The 26,597-nt window shown below is 45.0% G+C and overlaps 2 protein-coding genes across 3 annotated transcripts in view; one reads left to right on the top strand and one right to left on the bottom strand.

Moving 5' to 3' along the window:
* LOC139273323 (ribosome-binding protein 1-like) overlaps positions 1 to 1,594 on the top strand; it is a 185,316-nt gene extending 183,722 nt beyond the window's left edge. For both annotated transcript variants that reach the window (XM_070890104.1, XM_070890103.1), the window contains one exon: positions 961 to 1,594. In XM_070890104.1, coding sequence (XP_070746205.1) covers positions 961 to 1,023 — 63 coding nt within the window. In that variant the 3' untranslated portion in view covers positions 1,024 to 1,594. The remainder of the gene's footprint in view (positions 1 to 960) is intronic.
* A 3,831-nt stretch (positions 1,595 to 5,425) lies between these two features.
* LOC139273322 (cofilin-1-like) lies at positions 5,426 to 24,778 on the bottom strand. Its single transcript, XM_070890102.1, has 4 exons — positions 24,690 to 24,778; positions 13,616 to 13,899; positions 10,709 to 10,785; positions 5,426 to 7,746 (listed from the first exon to the last, which is right to left on the bottom strand). Exons 1-4 carry the CDS (start codon positions 24,690 to 24,692, stop codon positions 7,637 to 7,639), a joined length of 474 nt encoding a protein of 157 aa, XP_070746203.1. The 5' UTR covers positions 24,693 to 24,778; the 3' UTR covers positions 5,426 to 7,636.
* Positions 24,779 to 26,597: the final 1,819 nt, after the last annotated feature.

Here is a 26,597-nt window from a genome sequence, read left to right as displayed (position 1 = left end):
TATAGGAGCAGGGAGGCCTTGCTGCAGTTGTACAGGGTGAGACCACACCTTGAGTATTGTGTGCAGTTTTGGTCTCCTAATCTGAGGAAGGACATTCTTGGTATTGAGGGAGTGCAGCGAAGGTTCACCAAACTGATTCCCGGGATGGCAGGACTGAGATATGAAGAAAGACTGGATCGACTCGGCTTATATTCACTGGAATTTAGAAGAATGAGAGGGGATCTTATAGAAGCATATAAAATACTGACGGGATTGGACAGGTTAGATGCAGGAAGAATGTTCCGATGTTGGGGAAGTCCAGAACCAGGGGTCACAGTCTAAGGATAAGGGGTAAGCCATATAGGACCGAGATGAGGAGAAACTTTTTCACCCAGAGAGTTGTGAACCTGTGGAATTCTCGACCACAGAAAGTTGTTGGGGCCAGTTCGTTGGATATATTCAAAAGGGAGTTAGATATGGCCCTTACAGCTAAAGGGATCAGGAGGTATGGAGAGAAAGCAGGAATGGGGTACTGAAGTTGCATGATCAGCCATGATCATATTGAATGGTGGTGCAGGCTCGAAGGGCTGAATGGCCTTCTCCTGTACCTATTTTCTATGTTTCTAAGACGCACCAGGGTAGAATTCGATAGCGTTTTGCTTAGTTTTCGGGCGCTCAACATCAGTGGAACATGTGCTAAGCATCACACACACACATATAGAAAGAAAAAAAGATTTGGATTTATATAGCGCCTTTCACGACCACCTTTGGATTATAATCACTGTTGTAATGCAGGAAAAGATACATATATATATATATTTGTGTGTGCACACTTGGCCCTCTTATTCACACTCGTACACCTCTCCTGTTATGAAAATGCAAATTGCGATCATTATGTATGATGCCAAGCAGTTTTGAAATTGCTGTAGTTGAACCTGGTGGACCTACCTCTTGTGTTGACTGTGCTCTGTTCTTTTATAGGAAGAAGAGAAGCAAGGAGCGGTGATGGAGAAGGACGGTTTGAAGGAGGGGACATCCGTCTGAGGAACCTACAGTTGCAGTAAACACTACTCAACCTTGCCAGATGCCTTACAGTTATAATAGTTCTTATGCCATTCCTAAACCGTACGCTCAGTATTGAACCGTAGTTAATTATGAACCGTTAGCGAGCCAGACAAAATTTTGAGAAAAGTTGCAGCCATCAATTTTTTAAGCTTTTTTGATTCCCCCCCCCCGCATTTTAAGATACATTCCAATAGACGAGCCCTGACTGTGTCAGCGAGCTGAAGTCCAGATATCCACCATGTATATTAAACAAAATGACCCGAATGTTCAGTTTACACGAAAAGGGAAGCCAATGTACCATGTGGGGAACGTACATTGAATTGTGCAATTATTATTATTTGTTTCCTTCTCCAAGAAAAAAAAATGAACAAGCGCAGATGAAAGGAGCAAGTGAATTTTCGGTCTTTCCGTGCTCTTTGTCCAGCCATGAAGCAAGCCTCACTTGCTGGGTGACTGGGTTGTCAACAAAACGAGTTTTCACAACATTCTTTCCTTCCTTTTTGTTTTTCCAAAGTTGTCCGTAAAAACAAATAAAACATTGTAGCCGCTTGTTCACTGCCCCGTGTTATTTTCATTGGGGAATGTCAGGATGAATTGGACAGCAGCATTTAGTTCGAGCTGGTATGGTAACGGCTCACCCTGGTGGCCCCTCTATGTGTGGATGTTGTGAAGGCTGATTGCCTATGGGTCGGAGGGCTGGTGTGGGTTCAGCCGTGACCGGATGTCTATACACGTGCACTTTACAGCACAGGTTGGCAGATGGGGAAGAAGTGACAACCCTGGCTTATTTCACTGTCAGTTGTCGAGGCCTTACTGTCACCGTGGTTAATTTAGCAGACTGGGGATGGCATCTATGATTTTCTTAACTCATATGGTCCAGTTCTACGTCACAAAGTGCAGTTATCCATTGATCTAAATAGGAAAGGTTGCTCAATAATAGAAACCCTTTAGCCGCGAAATTCGGCACCTTAGTTACGGCTGTTAAGGTCGGTTTGGAGAGAAAGATGGCGGCCGCTTCGCTTCTGCCCACATCTGGCGCCGGCCACCATCTTGGCGAGGGCGATAGCACAGGTGGGACGTGTGTACACTGGCAGTGTGCAGAGTAGGCAGAGCATGGAGTCAGTCAATGTTGCATACTGATTGCTTCAACCACTCTCTGTGGTAGCGAGCAAACAGTAGAGATGTATTTAAGGGGACGCTAGACAAGTATTTGAGAGAGAAGGGAATAGAGGGTTATGCCGATAGTTAGATGAGGAAAGATGGGAGGAGGCTCGAGTGGAGCATAGACACTGGCAAGGACTGGTTGTGTGGCATATATCCAATGTAATCCTCTGATTTGACGCACGACCTGTCAATTTTGATGTCGTCGCTCCACGCAACACCATCTCATAAACTCAGCCGCACGAGAGACCTTCTACCCGCACTATTTAAAGGGATACACCCAACTTGCAGGTGAGTTGATTATTTCTCTTGTACAAATAGTTCATGGAATGTGGGCATTGTTGGCAAGACCAGCATTTATTGCCCATCCATAATTGCCCCTGAGAAGTTGGTGATGAGCCGCCGCCTTGAACTGCTGCAGTCCATGGGGTGAAGGTGCTCCCACAGTGCTGTTAGGGAGGGAGTTCGAGGATTTTGACCCAGTGATGATGAAGGAACGGCCGATATATTTTCCAAGTCACGTTGGTGCGTGACTTGGAGGGGAACTTGGAGGTAATGGTGTTCCCATGCGCCTGCTGCCCTTATCTTTCTAGGTGGTCGAGGTCGCAGTCTTGCAGAGTTTATATCAATACTGGGTTACTGGGAGACATTTATAACATTGTTAAAGTGCGCAGGGAGTGTTGCTGAGATATGGGCTGCTACAGGAAAGTCCGAGTACACCACTTGCTCCCATTGATGGGGGCTGAAATTACAGTCCCCCTCGCATTGCAGCATGACAGAGATGGAGCAGAGGCAGCAAAGAGGGAGGAGGTGGCCCACTCTCAGGAGGCTTTACCCAGCTAGGGTCTTAAGCGAGCACGTCTCCTATCGGCACCTAATCCAGGAACAGTGTGTTCGGCAGCTCTGCTTCACCAAGGAGTACCCTTGGCTTTGGGGCACCGCATAGCAATGCTGAGCTGTACTGTAAATGCAAAGGCTGCCACTCACTTAATATGCAATTGGTGCATGACCAGGCCCAGCACATCCTGATGGTGGATGCCTGCTATCCTGGCAGCAGTCACAATGTCTTCATCCTGCGCCCGTCCGCTGTGCCAGCAATCTTCCAGCCACACGTCAAACCAGAGGGTGGCTGCTCGGAGACCAGACCTATCCGCTCTACACTGGCTGATGACTCCCCTCCGCAGCCCCACCACTTGTGGCCAGCACTCATATAATGACAGCCACGCTGCCTCATCGAGCAGACGATCGGGGTGCTGAAGCAACTGTTCCGCTGTCTTGACCACTCGGGAGGAGCCCTCCAGCACACAGCAGAGCAGGTGTCCCGATTCGTGATGGTCTGCTGCAGCCTCCACAACTTGGCCATCACGAGGCTGCAGCCCTTACCACCACGGGTCCCAGGAACAAGATTGGGGATACAAATCCCTGTTCCGGATGGGCTGTCATCAAACTCTGGTTCCCCGGAATGAAAACCCCAGATCCCCGCTGCTCAACACCTCCCCACCATACCATCCCTCCCTCACAGCGTCTTCTTTGCTCCAATGCTCAAATGAAAGCCACAACAAAATAAACATTCCGAACATAACTTATAAACGATTAACTCCATATTTCATTACAAAGTCAACTAATTACCCTTGTGCATTCCCTTAAGTGTGTGTCTTTGCCAAGAGAGAGAGCAGAGGTGTGGCGAGAGATCGTGGCGGAGGTGCAGCAAATGAGGGTATGGGGCCCAGGGGCAGCACGGGCCAGCCCACACTGCGATGTGTGCGCACACTGGGCCTATGCAGCAGAGCAGGTCTCCAGTCGTCCTGGTTAACCCTTTCCACTGGATAAAGGCCTAGCTCTGTCAAGCCCGTGTGGTGACTGATGTGCAATGGTCACCACACGTTAAAAAATATCCACACATAGGCATCTTCCACCCCCTCAACTGGAGTTCAGGACTGCAACATCGGGTCCTTCATGGAAGCAAGTCATCTTCGTTGGAGGGACCGCCGATGATGATGATGATGATGATGATGGGTGTATTTGCAAGTTTAGCAGCATCCTCATGCTCCTGCACAGTGCCACCCCAGTGGCTGCAGCATGACTGGTAGAAGGCTGCTGACTTTCAATGGGGGGGGGGGGGGGTGGCGGGAGGAGGAGAGGGGGAGAAACGGCTGTGGAGACTGCAGATAGCCTTGCAGGACAACAGAGCATCCCTGGGCCTAGAAGGCCCGGCTGTTGATCGCACCACCTCGGCATAGGCAGCAGTGGTGTGGGCGGACTGGCTGGCAACAGCAAGGACACTGGCGGAGTGGCAGTGGAACAAGTACAAATACGGTCATCCTGCGCAGACAGCAGGTTTGATCTCCATGGACCCACTGCCACTGTTGGGAGGACAGATGACTGGGCTGCTGCAACATCCTGCAGGCAATGTTCCCGTTCAGCTCCGCAGCACTCTGGAGGGCCTATGCAAGCCGCTTGCCAGCTTCACAATGGCAAAAAAAAAAAACGGGCATATGTGGGAATTTGAATGGGCTACGTACCCAAAATAAAATTAAAGGGGAACATTGCTGTGGATGCTGGAAATCTGAAATAAACACAGAAAATGCTGGAAATACTCAGCAACTTTAATAGCATCTGAAGAAAGAAACAGTTAACGTTTCAGGTCGATGACCTTCCATCACACTGAGTATTTGCTGCATTTTCTGTTTTTATTTACGATATGCATCCTGGTAATAAACAGGGTAGAGGGGAGACAACAGGAGTCTAGTGTTAAAGACCGAGGGCCCGTGGTGGGATAGCTGTCAATAGCCTGCTGCTTTTGGCATAACTAAGCTCGGTACCTCATTTATGCTTTTACTGGAACAGTAAGCAAACACTGGCTTGCCGCAGTATCAAACAGAGATCCAACAAAAGTGTCCCCCAAAGGGCCCAACTAATAAAACCCAAATCATAAAAACAAAGGAAACGAATCAAATCATAATGTTGCTAATGTCCACTATACATTCCAGTCCCTGCTGTGCCCATCGGTCACAACTGTGCCTCTTTCTAAGGTATGCCCAATGTTGGCCTGCCCCTCCAGTCTGCATTGAACTAAGGTTACTCTCCTAGCTGGACACCAGGCCGTGTGGTTATAGATCACGCTGGCATGCAGTTCTGCTGCTACTGATGCCCCATAGTAGCTCAGGTCTGTTATATATGGCTCACAAATGTTTGAAAACCACGACAGTAAAGAAAAAACACCAATGTATCAGAATTTTATTGAGGATCAACTGTACATTTATGCAACGGTACAAATTATTATAAGCTCCCCTCAAATGTTCAGTTAGTAAAATCAATATCCAGTAGACTATACAAGATAGAAAGTTAGATTTCCCGTATGATTTGGCTGAGTTCAGCAAAGGGGACAGTTAGGACACTATAAATGGCTTCAGTGCGCTGCTATTTTAAATTACACAAAAAAGGAATCATCAGAAGCTTTGTTCCCAATTTCTAACCCATTATCCCCAGCGGGAAGGTCAGGCTCAGCCTTCCCAATGATTGAACAGCCTGCTGACACTATCTAGACATTCATATGAAGGAATTGCAGAGTTTGTGACCCATAAGGTGGATGAGATACTAGAGTCAGATTACATTGCATTAAAGAACTTCTTTCAATAGGTTTTAAGCTTTTCATCTAACCACTGTATGGTCACGTTTTGCATTTTAAAAGCTCACAGTTGCCCGGTGAACCGAAATTGATGAGATGTGACATGAGGCGATCACGTCATTTAATATCGCAAGTATGCAATGGAGTGATTTGTAAATGTCTCAGTTTTCAAGGATGTAACAAACTAAGCAGGCTACCGTGCCCCGTCTAGTGACTGGGCTACAGTGACTATGAATCTATAATGTTGGTGGTGTTCTCCCTCTTCCTCTGAAGGAAGAGCCTCAGGCTAGGACACCAATCCATGGGCACCCTACAGCCTGGCAGAACCTCAAACTGTACTTGGGAAGCTGTACAAAGAGTGTCAGTAGGCTATTTAACTTATGGGGGCGGGGGGGGGGGGGGGGGTAGTGGAATAAATCAGTCACACCAATATGGTCACCAACATGCTTGCATACATGCCCTGAACAAGAGTAGGAACCGGACAACCGGGCCATGAGATGAAGGCCCCTCATAATTCCCCAACTGTCCATTCTGACTGAGGTTAGCAAACTTGGTACAGAGTGGAGATACATAACATTTTAACCACCATATTAGGTGGTCAATACATGGAAATCAATTAAAAAAAACCACTGGAAAGCATTTTGCAAAACATGGGAGTAGCCCATTTCCACATACAATATCTTGGAATAATCAATCATTAAAACAACCACCACCAATGACCTCTAACCAGCAGTACATATTCCAAAGTGGGACCATTTAGAATGCTTTTTCCAGGCAGAAACCACAACTGAAAAGATAAAAGATCTATAAAATGACACTGCTGGGTGTTTTTAAATAAACAATTCAAGTGGTGACAGTACACAGCATTTTAGTCACTGCGCACTAATCCTGCATATTTTAAGGGCTCGACAAACACATTGGATGTTTTAGTGCGGTAGTAGTGCCACTTTTTTCTTAAATTATTGCCATCCAGTCAAAATATTACATTTTATATGGAATTTCATGATTGCTGAACATGAAAGCCTGGATTTCCCTTGGTTATCCCACACCAAGTGATAGGGTCTATTGCTGCCTCCATGCATTCCCATTGCCTGGCCAGGATGGCCACTGCCCAAGTGTGTACATTCTGGGGGGGGGGGGGGGGGGGGGGAGGGAGAAAGAGGGGTTGGTGAGACAGCAGTGTCTTGGCCCAGTGGAGTCCTCATCGCAACACTTTAAACTAAGTTTGGCAAAATAAGGTAGGGTTTGTTATTGCAAGTTACAGCGATAGCAACAACAATAAAATATTTTTGTAATGTCAAATCCTATTAGCAGTCCTTTAATAAGAGGTGGTACTAAGATTGTACAGGCAGGATTGGAGCATGACAATAACTTGCAAGAGTGAACCCTCAATTGTGCAAGCACTCTACGCGAACGCAAATGCAACTTAACAGCCATTCTTTTTCCAGTAACAAAAGCTTCTAGAGTCTCAAGTCCTTAAATTTGCAATGGCTCAAGAGTCAGACAAGGCATTAACCCCTCAAAATTAGCAAGTAGTTTCCAAAGACCTGGAAGTAATCAATACCATGAGTTGTTTGCATGCTAAAGAAACAAGTTCTAGTCTAAAAGGGGACATAATGGATGCCATCCAAAATGGTCATCTTCAGATAAAACATTTCATTTTTACTCACAATACCATTACAAAAAGTGACTGCTGGAATACTGACAAAAGCTGAAAATAGATTGAAGCAACCTTGGAATACATCATCATCAGGGCACAGTACACAACTGCAAGAAGGAAGCTTTCAGATAGGTGGCACTCTACTAATTCAGGCTTTTGCCTTCTATTTTCATGATATCGTTCCCCAGCTTCTCAGCAATGGAATTGCGTTGTATGTCACTGAAATCAGTCAGCTGAAGTTCACCCTTGAAACCTGAAAAAAACAATATAGTGAAGTGGACCATAATGCTCAGGTAGTGGGATCAAAGCACCCTGTAGCTTTGGACAGGAGTAGTCCATTTAGCCCCTCGAGCCTGTTCTGCCATTCAAGGAAATCATGGCTGATGTGATCCAACTCCATATACATGCCTTTGCCCTGCAACAACATGTATTTATATAGCATCTTTAACGTAGTAAAACATCCCAAGGTGCTCCACAGGAGTGTTAAAGACAACATAAATTTGACACCGAGCCACACAAGAAGAAATTACAGCAGATGACCAAAAGCTTGGTCAAAGAGGTAGGTTTTAAGGAGCGCCTTAAGGGAGGAAAGAGAGGTGGAGAGGTTTAGGCAGAGCATTCCAGAGCTTAGGGCCCAGGCAGCTGAAGGCACGGCTGCCAATGGTTGAAGAGTTATAATCAGGGATGCTCAAGGGAAGGATTTGAGAAACGCAGACCTCCGAGGGGGGGGGGGGGGGGGTTGTGAGGCTGGAGGAGATTACAGAGATAGGGAGGGGCAAGGCCATGGAGGGATTTGAAAACAAGGATGAGAATTTTGAAAATCGAAGTGTTGCTTAATTGGGAGCCAATGTAGGTCAGCAAGCACAGGGGTGATGGGTGAGCGGGACTTGGTGCAAGTTAGGACACAGGCGGCCGAGTTTTGGATGACCTCAAGTTTACTTAGGGGTAGAATGTGGGAGGCCAGCCAGGAGTACGTTAGAGTAGTAACAAAGGCATGGATAAGGGTTTCAGCAGTAGATGAGCTGAGGCAGGGGCTTTGACGGGCAATGCTATGGAGGTGGAAATAGGCAGTTTTAGTTATGTCACAGATGTGTGGCCAGAAGCTCATTTCAAGGTCAAATATGAAATCCAGGTTGCGAACAGTTTGGTTCAGCCTCAGGCAGATGCTATGGAGAAGGTATCCCTTAATACCTTTGGTTAACAAATCCATCAAACTCAGATTTAAAAAAAAAATCAACAATTGATCTCGCATCAATTGCTGTTTGCAGAAGGGAGTTCCAAACTTCTATCACCCTTGTGTGTAGAAGTGTTTCCCAACTTCACTCCCAAAAAGGCTTGACTCTAATTTTTAGCCTATGCTCCCTTGTCCTCGACTTCCCAACCAGTGGAAATAGGGTAGACAGAGAAACTATCAGTTCCCACTATTATCTTGTAAATATCGATCAGATCACACTTTAACCTTCTAAATACCAGGGAATGAAAGCCTAGTTTGTCCAATCTCTCCTCGTAACTTAAGCCCTGGAGTCCAGGTATCATTCTGGTAAATCTATACTGCACTCCTTCCGCCAAAGCCAAATATATTTTTCCTAATCCCAAGGTGTGATGCCCAGAATTGAACACTGCTCCAGGTGTGGTCTAACCAAGGCTTTGCATCCGCTTGTACTTTAGTCCTCTGGATATAAAGGCCAGCATTGCATTAGCCTTTTTGATTATTTTCTGTATCAGCCCATGACATTTTAATGATCTATGTACATGGACCCCCAAGCCTCTTTGGACATCCACCATTTAGAAAGTACTCTGTTCTATCCTTTTTAGATCCAAAGTGGATGACCTCACATTTGCTTCCATTGAAATCAATTTGCTTCAGGGAATTCCCAACTCTGCTGGCCATTTGAAAGCAAAACAAAAAAAAAAAGTGCAAACCAACATAGGACACCAAATTACCACAGTTGAAGAGTAAGAGATGATGTACATCAAGTGCTGGTTGGATAATGTCAAGCTCAAGTGTTAAAAGCCTGTAGATTATAGATGGAGGGAAAGCTTTAAGAGCATTAAGCTAGAGGCAAAATGGTGTATAGGATCTACATCTGAATGATATGCAGGAGAGTAAACAATGCTAACAAAGGAGAGAGATAGAGAGCAATAAATTGAATGGATTGCATTTAGTCTGGTCGGATTAGACTGAAATGACCAAGCATGGCAAGATCAGAAGACATGCATATAAAAGTCATAGGCAAAGGGTGAGGATAGATGCCAAGAAATCTTTATTTTCGTAGAGTTGTTGCACTCGGAATGTTGAGTATGGATTAACTGTAGTCCTTTTTTTTTTTAAAAAAAAAGGGAACTTGACAATTCCTGAAAGAGGGCATTTCTACTTCTAAAGTGCAAATTGCTAGTAGTTGTGACAGGAGGATTTACAAGGCCTGCAGTCTTCTGGAGTTTCACTGGATTGCCTACACTAAGTTTGTATTTCTCTGCTCAAAGCCTCATCCAGGAGAGGATGGATCAATGGTGTACAAGATTGTGCCATGTCAGGATGGGACAGGCCTGAAGATCTTTCCTCACCCTTCCGTACTGGATTAATCCATGGCACAGCTCACAGTTTATGCTGCTGAAACCAGCCTTCCCCTATCGCAATGGCAGAGTTAGAGCCACATTCTCGTGGATCTATGATTCTGCCACTCAAACAAAGGACACAGTATTAGCAAGCAGGTGTGACCAACTATAGGGACCCCCCAGAGTGAGATTTGCAGTTCCCGAATTCTCACCAAACACCTTCAATTCTCCTCTACCCCAGGCCAGGCCAAATATTTTTCTAACCGCACCCTCTCCCCACAGAGGCCAAAATAATCCACTGGCATCAGAGGAAAAATAGGCTACAGAATTCCCCCCGCCCTCACACTCACACTGGAAGGACAATAAAAAAGTCATTTACCCTTCCCCCTCACAATTCATCATCATAGACCACCACAAGAGTCAGAACTATTTGATCGCATTGTGTGTAAAATTTGCTAGCGTTGATCCCTACATTGCTGCAACAACTACATGTTACAGCAGAGGGAAGGGAAATGTTTGGGACGTCCGGAGGTCATGAAATGCACGAAAGAACAGCAAGTCCTTTGAAATTCAATTGAGATTTGTAGTTCCTGAATTCAAGTGGGTGCCTAATTCAGTTTCTACTGAAGTATATGGTGTACAATAATGATTTAACTAACCTCCTAAAGTATCCTTGAGTACTTTTTTGGTCGCTGTAAACTGAAACTTTTCCTTTATTCCCGAATCCGTTGGACACCTTGAAAAGTCAAAAAGATTTACCTTGAGAAAATGTGACTTTTGCACATCTTAACCAGCTTCCACGACCCGAGGAGAATAGAGGGTCTAATCTCCAAGATAAGATCATTTAGTTTGCAACGTTCTTGGTTTTGTTGCTTTACTTTAAATTGGACTTTGTTTGTTTATTATAATTAATGGGTTTTCCCTTGGAGTACTTGTAGTGCTGATACTGGGATATGTCAAGTGCCAACCAATCACCACTGACACATTCATGCCTGTAACACCACATTTAACTACTAGATGGAGCTTCATCTGTGATCTATGAATCTCAGCCTGTCTACTAACTGTTTTACTCAGTGAATTTGTGCCAGTTTCCTTCTTATTTTAATCAAGTATGCCTTTTCCAGTCCAGCACCATTACCCATCGCCATACCTATTTTTATAATTGAGCCTTCTCGGATGGAAGATTTCCAGAATGAATTCTGGAGCAGAGGATGGCCCACTCAGTGCTGCTGGAACCATTGCCACTCAGAATAATGCAAAAATTGCCTCCATTAAATACTTTGGTGACATTCTGGCCACTTAGCATGAAGTGGGGTGTCCATCTGGGAACCCAGAAAATTGGGTGCCTGCAGCCAGTGAAGGGCCTTTAAACAAGGGTAGTGTTTTTTTGGGACCCCACAATAAATGAGTGAGTGACGGGCTGATTGGATGTTGGAGGCCATGGGACAGGAGATCCAGAAAAGGGGCATTGGCATTATTGCAAGGGGAGAACCACCAAGAAAGATGCAATCTAAATTTAGAGGTTCTATCCCGGCACTCCCAGCTGCACAATCAGCTGAGGACCCTGAATCGAAATGGAATTTTATGCCATAAGTCGTCCCCGTGCACGACAGCAGCACTGGGTCGGACGGAGCACCACAGGCATTTTGGGAGTGCATTATGAGCACCCTGTGTGAACAGCGCACGAAGCAGGCCTCAGGCTTCAACGGCCCATTGCCGAAGCAGATCAACAATCTAGGCACCAAGCAGAGCTTGATTTGTCCAGAAATCCAGAGCCAAGGCGTCAGCTCAAAAAATCAGCTAAATGCAGCAAATTGTAGAGTTACACGGGCAGGACACGCCAAGTAGCACTAATGAATCAGTGTCGGATTATGTGACCATGTTGTCTGTAATTCTTCAGCTTTCCTAGAATAGAGGGTTATGCTGATCGATGAGGAAAGATGGAAGGAGGCTCGAGTGGAGCATAGACGCCGGCATGGCCTGGTTGGGCCGAATGGCCCGTTTCTGTGCCGTATATTCTATGTAATTGAAGTGGATAGTTATTGACTTTATTATAAGAGATGAACATTCTACTGGACAAAACAGATCCTCTCACTCTACAGTCAGTGTAAAAGTAGTCTATAGTAGAATTTGGTTACTTACTGATATTAAACTGCTAATTGGGAAATTAACAGCACAATCCCTGCTTGTTCTCCAAGATGAAGTTGTGAGCCTTGTATTTTACTGATCAGCTGGTCAAACGTTATAGTCATCACTGTTTAACTCTTCAGTAAAACCACTCAATGAGGGCCTGAGCGACTACATAGACTGATTTTTAAAGTGCCAATCTGTGCTGACAGACAGAGAGAGAGAGAGAGAGAGAGAGAGTTGCACACCTATATTTTAGGGTACCAACAATCACTTTCAATTCGCAATGAGAATGGGAACTATCATTTTTACTAACTAATTAGACAACATCTTGGAAAGGAACATGAAAATAATTAGTCTGTAGAGTGGCAAATCACATTTATACAAATCTTCTATTTTTTTTTTAAAAAAAAGCAAAATACTGAGGATACTGGAAATCTGAAATATAAACGTCCAGGGAGAGAAGGTTTTGGTTTTCTCCCCAGATGCTGCCGGACTTGGAGTATTTCCATCATTTCTTACTTTAACTAATTCAATTATTTCCAAACAACAACCTATAGAACCTTGCTATCTATAGGTCAGGGAGGGTGTGGGGAGCGAGGCGACTTCATCTGCTGCTGGCCTGTGTTTGGCGATTGGGGAACCTTGCTGGATGTGCAGAGTATGCATTGCAGAGGCTCAGCTTCCAACACAGTGTCATCCAGTACATTAGCCACAGGTGGTGAATTGGGAATGCAGATGTGGAGAATTGCATTTCTGAATGGCAAGTTTAAAAAAATATATAGATACCATCCTCAGCCATATGATCTCACGACTCAGTCATGTGGCGTCTGCAAGTGAATTTTAGTTTGTGCGCATTTTTTGGTAAAAATAGCAAGATGAAAAGCGGAATGTGAGAGTGTTTCGATTGTTGAGTGCTTTACTTTATGGTTACTGAATGAAGGTAGAGGTTTGTTAAGTAACTGTACACATGAAGTACATTTAACTGGCATTTTGAAAGTGTAGGCAAGGCCTTTTCTACTAAAAATGAGTGCAAGTGGCTAGTCAGTGATTTCTATTGGACAACACTGCTCTGATGGGAGAATCAAATGGGATGCAGCCACAGAAAACTCAAACAGGACCACAGGGCTTGATTAAGGAGTGATGGGAAGTGACCTATTTATTGTTACGTACAGTTTTCATTCCAGGATCCTGTGTGTGTTGGGGAGGGCGTGGGGAGCGAGGTGACTTCATCTGCCGCTGGCCTGTATTTGGGGATTGGGGAAGCTTGCTGGAAATGCAGAGGCTCAGGAGACAGAGGTATACTCACACCACAGGCTGGATCAATTTGGGGACTCAGCAGTTGCTTTATGCAAGAGATTATCCCATTGTTTCAGGTCAAAACTGGCATTCATTCAAAAGACTTTTCACAGTGAACACCACAACACGGAACAACATACCATTGGATTAGCAACAGATCTTCCTTGACGAGGGAGTCCTTGGTCTCGTAACAGACATCATAAATTATATAACAACAGGATTTGGGCTTCAGGAGTTTCAATAATTGCATAAAGCCATCTTCAGATGTTTGCTGCTGATGGTCAATTTCATTATCCAGAACTATATATTGCTCATCGTCACTAAGAATTAGACGGAGAAACTTTTTCCTGGTCTGATTAGCCTTCCGAATCTTCATGTCGTCGAAGGCCATCACCACCGATTGGTGGATCCTTATACCAGAATCCTGAAAGAAAATTTACTGAGCTGTTACAAGACAAAAACTCTGGTCACCTCCCATTAGCCAGCAACTTAACTAACATCAGGATAATAGCAAGTTTAAAAATTGTGGGCCTCCGTTTACTATAGGTCAAAGTCTGATTGAGACTGCTTGGCTATACAGAGGAAAGTAGATTACTGGTTTTCTGAGTACCCTGGCTCCTAGGCCCATGGAGGTTATGTTCACTACAGCGGAGAATTTCACTGGCTTCTCCCAACCCCGATTTACATGTGGAAACAGGACGACCAGCGCACTCCCCAGTCCGCAGGGCACTAATGGAATATGTGGCTCAGCTAAATGTATTGTAGGCCACGGAGCACTAAGAATCTTTGGAACCCTAAAGCAAAAAGAAAAGAAAATCAGGAATAAATTTCCTCGCCGTTATGGTGTACTTATGTGCAGGAATGGCATAGAAATTTTTTTTTTTTTTTTTTTGCAGGAAGAAATTCTGGTGGAAGCCATTTCTGCCTGATTTACACCATTAGAAGCTTCCACCAAATTCATTTGCGATTGTCGAGCCTTCTGCCTAACAAGACGCCACTGGCCTCATTTGCCTATGTCACATTGAGAGCCAGTGATGTAGCAAGTTTCCAGGGTTTGGAGTTTTTAAAAAATCATTGAGATACGGGAAAGGCTGACATTAGAGGGTGGTTAACTGTTAACATCGGTGTGGGACTGCAGTCAGATATAAACAGACTGCATAGTAGCCTTCTCCAAAAGACATTGGTGAACCAATTGGGTTTCTACAACAACCTGAAAACCTGAGTCACTTTAACCAATACCAGTTTTAATTAAACTGAATTTAGATTCATAACCTGCCACAATGGGATTTGAACTCTGCCAGCATCAGCTGTGTCTCAGTGGGTAGCACACTCGCCTCGGAATCAGAAGGTTGTGGATTCAAGTCCCACTCCAGGGACTAAAATATCTAGGCTGACACTCCAGTGCAGTGCTGAGGGAGTGCTGCACTGTTGAAGGTGCCGTCTTTCGGATGAGACGTTAAACCGAGACCCCCCCCCTCTACCCTCTCAAGTGGACGTAAAAGATCCCATGGCACATTTCCCACAGTGACTACACTCCAAAATAACTATTGGCTGTAAAGTGCTTGGAGACATCCGGTGATCATGAAAGGTGCTACATGTCTTTTTCTTTAATTCATTCAGTCAGTGAATGAGTTCTGAGAGGCGCAAACACTGCCAGCTGATCAGGGCAAAGTCAAAAAAGGCAGTCACATCTTTAATCAGTTCTAGAACAGGCAGAATTATATATTAGGAGCTCACTACAGTATACAATAGTTCAGTGATCAGCACAGACAAACTGCCCTGCGAAAACAGTCTTTAATTTGTCTTTTATGAAAGCTTCATTAAACTTGTATCAGAAGCCAATTTAAATGCATAAAATCACCAACATATGTACAATTCATACAGCTAGTGCATTTACTCAAGTACGGTTTGGCACCAGCTTCATATGCCAGAGGAGGTGTGGTTTCTGAAGGGTGGCATTACACATCCATTTTCATGTTGATGCATGATTTTGGATGTTTATAGGTGGGAAAGTGACAGTCTAACTCTGGAGAACAGACCACTGAATGCACCATCATCGGCAGTCCCTCGGAATCGAGGAAGATTTGCTTACACTCTAAAAATGAGTTCTCGGGTGGCTGAACAGTCCAAAACAAGAGCCACAGTCCCTATCACAGGTGGGACAGACAATAGTTGAGGGAAAGGGAGGGTGGGTGGGACTGGTTTGCCACACGCTCCTTCCGCTGTCTGCGCTCGATTTCTGCATGCTCTCGGCGATGAGACTAGAGGTGCTCAGCGCCCTCCTGGATGCACTTCCTCCACTTAGGGCGGTCTTTGGCCAGGGATTCCCAGGTGTCAGTGGGGATGTTGCACTTTATCAGGGAGGCTTTGGGGGTGTCCTAAAGCTGTCACAGTGAGACCTCCTCCAGGAGGCTGTTGGAATTTGCACTAAATGCCATGATGCACTAGTCCAAGGCTCATGCCTAATTTGGTTTTGAACAGCTCCGGGATGTATTGAGTGCTTCGACTATGAAGTGAACAAGCTGCTACAAGAGCAATCTGTTGTAGCTTCAGGGCAACCTGCAATTTAGTGGATCCGAGCAATGTTCCCCTCCCAGTTAAAGCAGTATTACTGTGGACTCAAGTTTATTGCATGTTTGCTTCACTACTTTGGAGCAGAACGATTAACAAAAAAAAAAACTTGTCCTTAAATCTAGCGCTGTATTAAAATATTTCAAAGGTATGTTGAACATGCATTTGGCAATAATCTAGTCAGCCATGCGTACAGGACCACAAACAATCAGAGCTCATCTGACTGGACAAAAACAGAGCATCAAAATGAATGGGGACGTTAATTTATACAGTAGAGTTTTACCTGGCAACAATGCTAATGAATGTGACAACACCTACAGTAAAATAGTGATCAATACTTCCACCAGTACTTAGATAGCCTACACATTCATGGCATCCTACAGTCTGTTCATTCAGCACTGTTCTAGGTAACAGACAAGTAAATTACAAAATCTAGACTGCAAGTTCAACATCTGCTTCAACAGGAAATTCATGGAACTACTCTGCCTCGCTCTGGAGTCATTAAGCCCTTTGAATTTGTCTTGCTCGGAGCCCAAACTGAACAGCTAGTTCAGACAGGAACAAAATAGTTTGTTTGAGGGGAGGTAGTCTAGTATTAATGAAGAATGACAGCCAATAATAAGGGAAAAGACTTCAGACATTCCCTCAGAACTATTGCCAGCTGCCAAGTTTCCACTCTACAAGATGTGGAAGCCTTCCATGCTTCCTGGAACTCCCCCAAGGTCTTCCAACTCGCTGCTTCTCTTCCCACACATTTGAAAGTCTACTCAAGCCACACCTTTGTCCGTTTCTCCCAATTTGTGTAGTACTGCTCGGTGTCCTTTTCCCTGCTGAAGTGCTTTGGTGCACGGGAGTTGGTTGTCAGAATAACAATCCCTCAGTCTAAATGCAGCTCACTTCTGTATTACTGTCAAATTCCAAAGGAGATACTCCAGGTGATCGCTTTACATCTATGGATAATGCATCAGCCTTCAGGACGAAACTGCTATTTTGACCAGCTGGGTTCATCCAAGCAGGCTGAAAATGGAAAGCAGTCCAATAGCAAACATCAATAATTAAGCAGAATAGACAGAGATCAAATTACTTCAGCTTTCAAAATCTTTGATGATTGTATTTTGTGCTCGAGGAGAGTTCAATAGGCGCTGGGAACTTTTCCTACATTTTACCAACTAGGGCGAGATGCAGAATAACACCCCCACTATTCCCCAACAGAAAGTTTCAACCTCAAAATGTTACTTATGATGCTGGTGTAAAGTAAAGTAGTCACTATCTGTCACACCTTTCTAGGCTTTGAGCCCAGAATGATCAGGAAACGGTTTGGTCAGGTCTCCACCTTGTTTCACTTGGTACCCTTACAGCTCTCCGGCTCCCCTGTCTGACTAAATGTCTCATCCAAAAGTCACCAGGCAACATCCTAATGCACCAGACCAACCAGAATCCTTCAAATTTTCACCACCATGGAAGGAATCAATGAGCGAGTTCAAAAACAAAAAGGACCAACGTATCTTCAAGAAGGAAACACTCTAGACTGGCTCAAGATGGTACATGCACAAATCAGAAGTAGCCATCCCATTCCACCCCCCCCTCCCCACACTACAGGAACTCTCATCCTACTGTTGGCAGTTGGCATTGCACCAAGTTACTGAAGGATATAGCACAGTATTAGTTCCGTTTGTTTCCTGCGCATGTGGAATAAAGCTTTACATTTCAAAACAAACTTTGCAGTGCTGCAATGGATTCTATAATGCCTACAGTAAACAAGCTTTGAAAATCTCCTTTTGCAGCGCAGAGGTAAACCATGCCAAAATACCCTTTTTAAAAAAAAAGAAGTCATATTTGATTCCACCCGGTCATATAGACAATATCTCCAGAATCGAGGGAGGAAACTAAAGGGTATGGTCAATTTGATCCAGAAACTCGCCAGATCCACATGGGGAGCAGATGCCCAAATCCTCTGTACAGCAGCACGCGCCCTGGTGTACTCTACAGCGGAGTACTGCTCTCCGGCATGTCAAATCCACTGAATTCTACTATGAGAATTATCACCGATATGCTTCTATCAACCTTGGCTGCCCATGCTTGCAAACATCGCATCACCACACCTATGCTGCAAATGTGCAGTCTCCAGAGAATACAACCACTACACCAACAAAGACATGCCGATCCAGGCAGACTTGAACAACCTACCACCAACCCATCTCAAATCTAGAAGGCCATTTTGGACCGTCGCCGAAGCCCTTCAGCAATCTCCCCTCAGCCTTGATGACTGACAGCGAAATGCTTGGAAGAACAGCGACATACAGAATGGATTCCTTATCGAGGACCCCACAGTAAAACCTGAAGGATCAAACCTTCCTCGTGAACAGCGGACAACCATCAACTGCCTCAGAACCGGTCACGGTCGATGATGCCACCTTCTCCATAGGTGGAAGATTAAAGCTTCCCCATCATGTGACTGTGGAGCTCCTAATCAGACCCTGGAGCACATTGTTGAGCACTGCCCTCAGAAGAAATACGCAGGCACTGCAAGATATCCACGCTGCACACCAGAAGCTTTGGTCTGGATATCTGACTTAGATATTGATGATTGATTTGATATGTGGGACGAGAATGGATCTGGCACAGGTAAATTGGAATCAAAGATTGGCAGGCAAAACTGTAAATCGAACAATGAGCTGCCTTTAAAAGAGGAAATAGTTTGGGTACAGTCAAGGTACCAAGGTACATTCCCACCGGGGGGTGGGGGGGGGGGAAGGGAGAAAGGTAGGGCAACTATGATGAAAGAGAAAGAGAGCAAGAGCAAGAGCAAGAGCAAGATGAAACAGAAAAAGATGAGGAGGTACTAGAAAGGCTGGCTGTACTGTAGATAAGTCACCAGGGCCAGATGAGATGCATCATAGGTTGCTGAAGGAAGAAATCGCAGAGGTACTGGCCACAATCTTCCAATCCTCCTTAGAAATGGGTGTGATGCCAGAAGACTGGAGAATTGCAAATGTTACGCCCTTGTTCAAAAAAGGATGCAAGGATAAACCCAGCAATTTAACCTCGGTAAATGGGGAAGCTTTTAGAAACAATCAAGGACAAAATTAAGAGTCACTTGGACAAGTGTGGATTAATTAAGGAAAGCCAGCACAGATTTGTTAAAGGCAAATCATGTTTAACCAACTTGATAAGAGTTTTTTGATGAAGTAACAGAGAAGGTTGATGAGGGCAATGTGGTTGATGTGGTGTACATGGATTTCCAAAAGGCGTTCGACAAAGTGCCACATAATAGGCTTGCCAGCAAAGTTGGAGCCCATGGAATAAAAGGGACAGTGGCAGCATGGATACGGAATTGGCTCAGTGACAGGAAACAGAGAGTAGTGGTGAACGGTTATTTTTCAGACTGGAGGAAGGAGTTACCCAGGGGTCGGTTCTAGGACCACTGCTTTTCTTGATGTATATTAAAGACTTGGATGAGAGTGTACAGGGCACAATTTCAAAATTTGCAGATGACACAAAACTTGGAAGTATAGTGAACAGTGAGGAGGATAGTGATAGATTTCAGGTGGAATGGGCAGACACATGGCAGATGAAATTTAACACAGAACAGTGATATTCTTTCTACCAAAATGTGAGAAGAGGAAATATAAACAAACAGGTACAATCCTGAAGGGGGTGCATGAACAGAGAGACCGGGGGGTATATGTGCACAAATCATTGAAGGTGGCAGGGCAGGTTGAGAAAGCATTTTAAAAAGCTTACACAGAGTAGAGAACAAAAGTGTGGAAGTTATGATGCACCTGTATAAAACACTGATTCAGCCCCAACTGGAATATTGTGTCCAATTCTGAGCACTGCACTTTAGGAAGGATGTGAAGGCCTTAGAGAGGGTGCAGAAAAGATTTACAAGAATGGTTCCAGGGATGAGGGACTTGAGTTACATGGAGACTGGAGAAGCTGAGGCTGTTCTCCTTGGAGCAGAGAAGGTGGAGGGGAGATTTGATAAAAAGACAGACTTGTATTTATATAACACCTTTGACAACCATCAGACATCTCAAAAGTGCTTTACAACCAATGAAGTATTTGGAGTATAATCACTATGGTAATCTGGAAAACACACAGCCAATGTGCACACAGCATACTCCCGCAAACAGCAATGTGATAATGACCAGATAATCTTTTTTTTTGTTGTTATGTTGATTGAGGGATAAATATAGGGATAAATATTGGCCAGGACACTGGGGATAATTCCGCAGCTCTTTTCCGAAATAGTGCCATGGGATCTTTTATGTCCACTTGAGTGGGCAGACGTGCTCGGTTTAACGCCTCATCCGAAAGACGGCACCTCCGATAGTGCAGCACTCCCTTAGCACTACACTGGGAGTGTCAGCCTAGATTTTTTGTGTACTCAAGTCCCCGACCTACAACCTTCTGACTTAGGAAGCGCGAGTGCTACCCACTGAGCCACAGCTGACAGAGGTGTTCAAAATAATGAAGACAAGAGTAGATAGGGAGAAACTGTTCCCATTGGATGAAGGGTTGCAGATTTAAATATTTCACTCAGCGAGTGGTTAGGATCTGGAATGCACAGCCGGAAAGGGTGGCAGAGGCAGATTCAATCACTGCTTTCAAAAGGGAATTGGATAAGTACCCGAAGGAAAAAAAAAAATGCAGGGCTACGGGGAAAGGGCGGGGGAGTGGGATTCGCTGAAGGGCTCTTGCAGAGAGCCGGCATGGTCCGAATGGCCTTTTTCCGTTCTGTAACCATTCTATGATTCTACCATTTGAAAGAAGTTGACGACCTTTAATGGGTCACTGGGCTAAGTCAGTTGTTTATAGGAAGAACATCATAAGAAATAGGAGCAGGAGTAGGCCATACAGCCCCTCGAGCCTGCTCCGCCATTTAATACGATCATGGCTGATCCAATCATGGACTCAGCTCCACTTCCCCGCCTGCTCCCCATAACCCCTTATTGTTTAAGAAACTGTCTATTTCTGTCTTAAATTTATTCAATGTCTCAGCTTCCACAGCTCTCTGAGGCAGCGAATGCCAGATTTACAACCCTCAGAAGAAATTTCTCCTCATCTCAGCTTTAAATGGGGGCCCCTTATTCTAAGATCATGCCCTCTAGTTCTAGTCTCCCCTATCAGTGGAAACATCCTCTCTGCATCCACCTTGTCAAGCCCCCTCATAATCTTATACATTTCGATTGGAATTCAGAAGAATGAGAGGTGATCCTATGAGTAGAGGCCCAACCTACTCAACCTTTCCTCACAAGACAACCCCCTCATCCCCAGAATCAACCAAGTGAACCTTCTCTGAACTACCTCCAAAGCAAGTATATCCTTTCATAAATATGGAAGCCAAAACTGCACGCAGTACTCCAGGTGTGGCCTCACCAATACCCTGTATAGCTGTAGCAAGACTTCTCTGCTTTAATACTCCATCCCCTTTGCAATAAAGGCCAAGATTCCATTTGCCTTCCTGATCACTTGCTGTACCTGCATACTAACCTTTTGTGTTTCATACACAAGTACCCCCAAGTCCCGCTGTACTGCAGCACTTTGCAATTTTTCTCCATTTAAATAACTTGCTCTTTGATTTTTTTCTGCCAAAGTGCATGACCTCACACTTTCCAACATTATACTCCATCTGCCAAATTTTTGCTCACTCACTTAGTCTGTCTATGTCCTTTTGCAGATTGTATGTGTCCTCCTCATACATTGCTTTTCCTCCCATCTTTGTATCGTCAGAAAACTTGGCTATGTTACACTCAGTCCCTTCTTCCAAGTCGTTCATATAGATTGTAAATAGTTGGGGTCCCAGTGGCACCCCACTAGTTACTGATTGCCAATCCAAGAATGAACCATTTATCCCGACTCTCTGTTTTCTGTTAGTTAGCCAATCCTCTATCCATGCTAATATATTACCCCCAACCGTGAACTTTTATCTTATGCAGTAACCTTTTATGTGGCACCTTGTCAAATGATTTCTAGAAGTTCAAATACACATCGACTGGCTTCGCTTTATCCACCCTGTTCATTACATCCTCAAAGAATTGCAGCAAATTTATCAAATATGACTTCCCCTTCATAAAACCATGCTGACTCTGCCTGACCGAATTTTGCTTTTCCAAATGTCCTGCTACTGCTTCTTTAATAATGGACTCCAACATCTGCCTCCTTTTTTTAAAAAAAAAATAGGGGCATTACATTTGCAGTTTTCCCCAATCTGCTGGGACATCCCCAGAATATCTGAGCTTTTAAATGTGCTACATTAATTAACACAAGCACAATATTTAAAATCACCTGATTTAGGTAGAAATACAATGTACAAGTATTCTTTTTATTACCTAGAACATAAAATACTGTGAAGCTTTTGTCAGATTTAATGCAGCTTTGAATGGCAAAGTAACGTGTTCTGCAGAACTAAATGATGAACTATGGGGCGGTACAAGCACATGCAATCTATCCTGATCTGTCATTTCAGGATCTACTGTAATTCAGCACTTTTACTAAAAATCAAGATAGTCTCCAGTCCATTTGTAGCAAAGGACTCTACTCGGAACTTGTCCACGGCAAACGAGCCCAAGGTGGTCAGAGGAAGCGTTACAAGGACACCCTCAAAGCCTCCCTGATAAAGTGCAACATTCCCACAGACACCTGGGAGTCCCTGGCCAAAGACCGCCCTAAGTGGAGGAAGTGCATCCGGGAGGGCGCTGAGCACCTCGAGTCTCATCGCCGAGAGCATGCAGAAATCAAGCGCAGGCAGCGGAAGGAGCATGCGGCAAACCAGTCCCACCCTCCCCTTCCCTCAATGACTTCTGTCCCACCTGTGACAGAGTCTGTGGTTCTCGTATTGGACTGTTCAGCCACCTAAGAACTCATGCTAAGAGTGGAAGCAAGTCTTCCTCGATTTCGAGGGACTGCCTATGATGATGAACAACGGTTGCATATCAGCTAACGAATGTCATTCATTGTCAACAGGATAATTTAGGAGTCCATGCACCCATGGGAGATACACCACCACTTTTGAATTATTGTAAATTTCGCTGTAACTTGAGGGACAGCCACTAGAAGCATAATACGAAATGTATCTGCAACGTGAACTTGAATTAACAAGTGCGATAGTGCTGTACTGTAGGCAAGATCTGACTGTCATCTGCAAACAAAGCATCAGGGCTGAATGTATAAAAACAGCATTGTATTCAAAAATTGCAAACCAAATTATTCATTGCAAAAATGGTCACTAAATGTGATTGAATCTTCCTACAACATCGGACTTGCCATGGGAGATATTTCAGAATCAAGTATCTGTCATTCTGGATATGACAGCACAAGCCCCTTGGGAGGGACTATTTTACTATGTTAAAAGCACTATATAAATGCATGTTGTTGTACAAGCCCTGGAGCTATTCCACACCCTTTCAAACAAATGATAAACTGCATGCGTTAGCAGAAACGTCACAAGTGTTGGAATAGGTGGGCAGAGCAGAGCCAATCAGGGGGCTGTGAAATGCAACTCTTGCAAACCAGACTCAAGGCCTTGGGAGTATTCAATGGCTGCCAATATTAATCTCCCCACAACATAGTGCACTGGCTCGACAGACCCTCTCAGCCGGGCATTGGCAACACGTTTACAGCCCCCACAGAGCAGATCTGGAATAGCTGCAGGACTGCGTGGAGCCGTCCATTCCGCAACAAGCAGTGACTCACCAACCACAACCGGCTCAACAGGTAAAACAACTCTCTTGTTACCAACGCACAACTTCCAGTCAGTCAGAGAGGGGGTGGGGGGAGAGGGAGGGAGGAGGCTAGACACAGAAAGAGACTTGCACTGTAGATCAGGAAAAATGAATTCACGCAGTGAATTAGTTTGGAGAGTCATTGTTGGCATGTGGGCTAATGTAGCAGCTATTTTGCAACAAAGCAAAATTCAAACAAAAGCCAGGAAGAGCCGAGTGCCCCGTTAATCCGTGTGTTTGAGGGCTGATTATCGGCCAGGACACATACACAACTCTGCACTTGGACGAGGAAATGCAACTTTAAAATATATATATATATATATATATATATATAGATAACTCCGCCCTCGCCCCGCCCCACACCTCAATAGATCCATATCAATTAGCTTCAACTGTTGCAAAGATCTTGGATCTCAACGCAGATGGGAAAAAATATACTCCTTGCATTAAAGCTCCAGTTTAAAAAGCTGTGCCGCAGACATGATGGTTAGGGAGGTTTCTTACAACTCTTCCGGGCCACGGGGAGAGGGAGAGGAGGCAACTTTGGAAAGTAGAGAGTTTTGAGTTGAATTTTTTTTAAAAGCCCTATCCTTTTGCTGAGTTAGTGGAAGTAAAGTGACTGCGGGATTTATAAAGTGACAGGAGCACTCTCGGCTGCTCCAGTCATATCCCAGGGACACGGATAGAGCTGTCCGAGAAATTACATTTCAGCAGCGACAGAAAAACAAAAATAAAAGGACCCACCTTCAATTTCAAAAGATTGAAACCTGACAGCGTTCTTTTAGAAATACGGGGCTGGTTAAAACACCAATTATCCCAACACCCTCCACAGGTAGAAACCCGGAGCCAGGGACAAAAGTGGCCCATTTGCCAAGCGCTATTATTACCCAGGTCCGGATCCCGGGTTTGCACTTACCATTGCTGAGCCAGCCGGCGTTATACAATCTCCAACTTACAACTCGCTGCTCCGGTCCTCACACCCCGAATGGTTGCCAGCCGCTAACCTCGCTTTTTCCCGGCTCTTAGCTCCCTCCCCTTTTACATTGCTTCACGCCCATTTGTCTCCATTTCCGGGGTCGGCTCTCAAACTCTTAACCATTGTTTTTCAGCCCCCCCCCTCTTATGGGATAATTAATACACGCCACGCGTGGCTGTGATTCGCGAAAGCAATCCAGACTTGCCAAAGGTTCTATTTATTCTTGCGGGGATTGCTGGAGAAGGTGAGAGGGAGCCAGATATGGGCTGCAACCATTGGCAGCTTCTCCCACAAGTTCCCCAATGTGGCGGCTAGTGCAGTGTTGTGCATCAGGATCAGAGGCCACGCGTTGTTTCAGTGAAGAATGGACTCTGGGGTGTGGCATTTGTGCCACTTCAACCTGAACAAGTCAGAGAGAATGGAGACTTTTAGTTTCCCAAAATAAAAATTGTTAACCACCATATCTCTGGGTTCTTCCAATGTCATCATCATAGGCAGTCCCTCGAAGCGAGGATGACTTGCTTCCACGCCAAAAAGGGATGAGTTCATAGATGTTTCAATGAAGGATCTAATATTCCAGATCCTGAACTACATCCTGAAGGGTGGAAGATGCCTGTGTGTGGATTTTTTTAACGTGGGGTGACCGTTGCACACCAGCCACCACACGGGCTTGACAGAGCTAGGTCTTGGTCCAGTGGCAAGGGTTACCCAAGACGACTGGAGACCAGCTCTGCTGCACGGACCCAGTGCGCACACATATCGCAGTGTGGGCTGGGCCCTGGCCTTGAACTCACGCCTCTCCTGGGCCCCGATCACATCACTCTACAGTCTCTCACCGCTCCTTCGCCCCGACCTCGCTGCTCCTGCTGTACCTGCCCACGCTCCAATCACCGACCTGGACCTTGCAGACGTCACTCTTTGCTGCCGTCGCAGCTCGTGCTGTTCTCTGAAGTGGTATGCCTCCTCGCTCCCCTGGGCCGCACGCCGCTCCTTTTATGGCCCCGACCTGCCATACCATACCCCGATCTTCCAATATAACACAAACAGGTTATTGGGTCATTATCACATTGCTGTTTGTGAGAGCTTGCTGTGTTCAAATTGGCTGCTGCGTTTCTCACATTCCAACAGTGACGACACTCCAAAAGTACTTCATTGGCTGTAAAGCACTTGAGATGTTCGGTGGTCATGACAGGCGCTATGTAAATGCAAGTCTTTCTTTCTTAATACAAAAGCAAGATACTGCAGATGCTGAAATCTGGAATAAAAACAGAAAATGCTGGAAATCTCAGGCAGCATCTGTGGAGAAAAACAGAGTTAACGTTTCGGGTCGATGGCCCTTCGACAGAACTGGAGAGTGTTCAGAAAGAACAGATTCTTAAGAAGCATTGAAAGGGGGAGGAGAGGAAAGAACAAAAGGGAAGGTAACGGGGGAAGACAGGAGAGATTCGAGAGTCAAAAGGGATGATGGCCGAATTGAAATGGTAATGGCTGAGGTTACAAAAAGGTTACTCTGGATAGAGTGTGAATGGCGGGATAATGACCAGCTGCCATTATAGACAAAGAAAAAGAGAGAGAGAAGAAAGAAAATAAACATAAGAGTGGGGGGAGCTAAAGATGGCCAGGGGTTATGGTCTGAAATTTTTGAACGTTAAGTCCAGAAGGCTGTAAAGTGCCGAAACAAAAGATGAGGTGCTGTTCCTCGAGCTTGCATTGAGCTTCATTGGAACAGTGTCATCATCATAGGTAGTCCCTCGAAATCGAGGAAGACCTGCTTCCACTCCAAAAATGAGTTCTTAGGTGGCTGAACAGTCCAATATAGGAATTACAGTTTCTGTCACAGGTGGGACA

Source organism: Pristiophorus japonicus, chromosome 9 (assembly GCF_044704955.1).
Source record: "Pristiophorus japonicus isolate sPriJap1 chromosome 9, sPriJap1.hap1, whole genome shotgun sequence".
Classification (NCBI taxonomy): Eukaryota; Metazoa; Chordata; class Chondrichthyes; family Pristiophoridae; genus Pristiophorus; species Pristiophorus japonicus.
Note: the sequence above shows the minus strand (reverse complement) of the source record. Positions and strands in the feature narration are given on the sequence as shown.

Excerpts from the sequence above, each read along its gene's own strand:
- LOC139273322 (XM_070890102.1), bottom strand. Across the intron at positions 10,786-13,615 it reads GATCTGTTGCTAATCCAATG|GTGTCCAACGGATTCGGGAA; the intron begins GTATGTTGTTCC and ends TGACTTTTCAAG. Across the intron at positions 7,747-10,708 it reads ACTCAAGGATACTTTAGGAG|GTTTCAAGGGTGAACTTCAG; the intron begins GTTAGTTAAATC and ends TGTTTTTTTCAG.